At 50.3% G+C, this 2,500-nt stretch overlaps 1 protein-coding gene across 3 annotated transcripts in view; it reads left to right on the top strand.

Moving 5' to 3' along the window:
- Positions 1 to 2,500, top strand: part of LOC112248014 (zinc finger and BTB domain-containing protein 46) — a 130,329-nt gene that overhangs the window by 43,199 nt on the left and 84,630 nt on the right. For all 3 annotated transcript variants that reach the window (XM_042304066.1, XM_042304067.1, XM_042304065.1), the window contains exons 2-3: positions 523 to 746; positions 1,009 to 1,864. In XM_042304066.1, the coding sequence (XP_042160000.1) occupies positions 558 to 746; positions 1,009 to 1,864 (1,045 nt within the window). In that variant the 5' untranslated portion in view covers positions 523 to 557. The remainder of the gene's footprint in view (positions 1 to 522; positions 747 to 1,008; positions 1,865 to 2,500) is intronic.

Below are 2,500 nucleotides of genomic sequence, written 5' to 3'. Positions count from 1 at the left end.
CACACACACACAGCCTCTGGTCTTTTTAAAAATAGTTTTTCTATTGATGTTGTTGTTTGTCCATCAGGAGTATTATTATAATATCCAGTATTTATCATGGTCCTCTGCTTAAGGGGAAGATACAGAACTAGTTTTAGGAGCTTTATTTTCACTAGCTGATGTTGTTTTTTGTGTGTTGCTTTGAATCGGGTATTTCGAGGCAATTCAGGGCATTTATTATGCTTTGTGATTATTAGTAATAATGATAAATTGGCCTTCAGCATTGATCATCAGCATTGATCATCTCATACTTCCAAGCTCTGTCAATGTGCTACTGTAACATGCTGGGAAACTGTACTGGATTTTGGACTGCTCATAACCTCCCTCCTAATCTCCCTCATAACCTCCCTCCTAACCTCCCTCCTAATCTATCTCATAACCTCCCTCCTAACCTCCCTCCTTCCCAGTATCCCTCCCAGTCAGCTAACCCATTGAAAAGTTAACACTAAACTTTCTCTCCCTCCTTCCCTCTCTCTCACTCAGACTGTCCAGGAGAGGCTAACAGGTCAGCTAACCCAATGAACAGCAACAGGAAAGAGGACATGGAGATTTCGTCCCACTACCGGCAGCTCCTGCGTGAGCTCAACGAGCAGCGGCAGCATGGCATCCTGTGTGACGCCTGTGTCATTGTGGAGGGGAAGATCTTCAAGGCCCACAAGAACGTCCTCCTGGGCTCCTCGCGTTACTTCAAGACCCTCTACTGCCAGGTGGGTGTGGTGGAGGGGAATACACAGGTCTGGGGAGAGGTTTAAGTACATTGGTGCTGGAGGACTGGACGTTGGCCTAAATCGCAGATCACATCTTAGTGCTGCTGTCCCATTTGCTTGCTCTATAGGGGATTAATTGATGATTAGTTGATTGAAAAATGGATTATCCTTTTTCAATTTAAAGCACTTTGGAGTTTGTGAAGAACACTATGTACAGTAAGGATACAGTAAGTCATTAATACCGTTATTATTAATCATTCAGGTGAAGAAAGGGGCGGAGCCACATCACCAAACAACCGTCACTCACCTGGACATCGTCACAGCCACAGGCTTCAAAGCCATCCTGGACTTCATGTACTCTGCCCACCTGGCGCTGACCAGTAAAAATGTCATTGAGGTGATGTCAGCTGCCAGTTACCTACAGATGACCGACATCGTCCAGGCCTGCCATGGCTTCATCAAGGCCGCGTTGGACATTAGTATCCGCTCCGAGCTGGCCGACGAACTGGCCGACTTCGAGATGGGGGCTGTCGCGGCCGCTGGGATATGTGGGGGAGGTATAGGAGGAGGTGGGGGAGGTATAGGGGGAGAAAGAGGAGGAGGAGGGTTAGGAGGGGTGGCATCAGAAGCCCTGGCGTCCATCATATCAGGAGGAAGCTCCTCGCCATGGCTGGAGAGGCGTACGAGTCCGGCCAACTCTTCTGGTGACTCAGCCATCGCCAGCTGCCATGAGGGTAGTGGCAGTACGTACGGTAAAGAGGACCAGGAGACACCCAAGAGCCATGAGAGCCAGGAAGACGGTGGCCACGACTCCCAACACGCCTGGCCACAAGACTACCGCCCCGTCACTGTCAAAGAAGAACAAGCCTCACCCTCCTCCACTTCTCACCCCCGGGAGAGGCTCAGAGTGGGTGCAGGGGCACAGGGGGTGCAGGGGGGAGGAGGTGACGGGGCATGGCAGCCCTCTGGGTCGGGGAGGAGGAAGAACAGGAAGAACAAGGACACAGTCAGACATATTACCCAGCAGACCGAGCTGGACAGAGACAGCCGGCCGGGCTCTCCGCTGCCCCCCGTGATGGGCGTGACTCGTTGGAGCTACAATGGACAGGACATCCCAGGTAGGAGACACACCCTGGGTTCCTGGGTACAGGACAAGGGATGGCAGAATGTGAAATAATTTGGTTGTATCTACTTAACACATATTTGATAACATGATTATCTTATATCATTTGGAAAGGTAAAGGCACATTTCCATATTTGGACAGTACATATGAATTGTCTTACATAACAAACCGTTCCCTGTGTGTGTGTGTATGTATGTGTGTGTGTGTGTGTGTGTGTGTGTGTGTGTGTGTGTGTGTGTGTGTGTGTGTGTGTGTGTGTGTGTGTGTGTGTGTGTGTGTGTGTGTGTGTGTGTGTGTGTGTGTGTGTATGTGTGTGTGTGTGTGTGTGTGTGTGTGTGTGTGTGTGTGTGTGTGTGTGTGTGTGTGTGTGTGTGTGTGTGTGTGTGTGTGTGTGGATAGGTAGATCATTAAGTGGTTATAAAGTGAGGGGAAGCTAATCCTGGGTGCATTAAGGGAGTTGGCTGTGAAATGGGCACACGCATGGTAGCAGCTAAGGAAAACAGGATAATTGCATTGACCCGGGTCTGCGCACGGATTATCCACGCATCCTCGCCATCTAGACTCCTCCCCCTCTCTCTGGGGTTTAGGGAAGGACCTCTCTGAAGAGGGCGCGAGGAAGGGGAGGGAGAG

This window comes from Oncorhynchus tshawytscha, linkage group LG22 (genome assembly GCF_018296145.1).
Source record: "Oncorhynchus tshawytscha isolate Ot180627B linkage group LG22, Otsh_v2.0, whole genome shotgun sequence".
Taxonomy (NCBI): Eukaryota; Metazoa; Chordata; class Actinopteri; order Salmoniformes; family Salmonidae; genus Oncorhynchus; species Oncorhynchus tshawytscha.
Note: the sequence above shows the minus strand (reverse complement) of the source record. Positions and strands in the feature narration are given on the sequence as shown.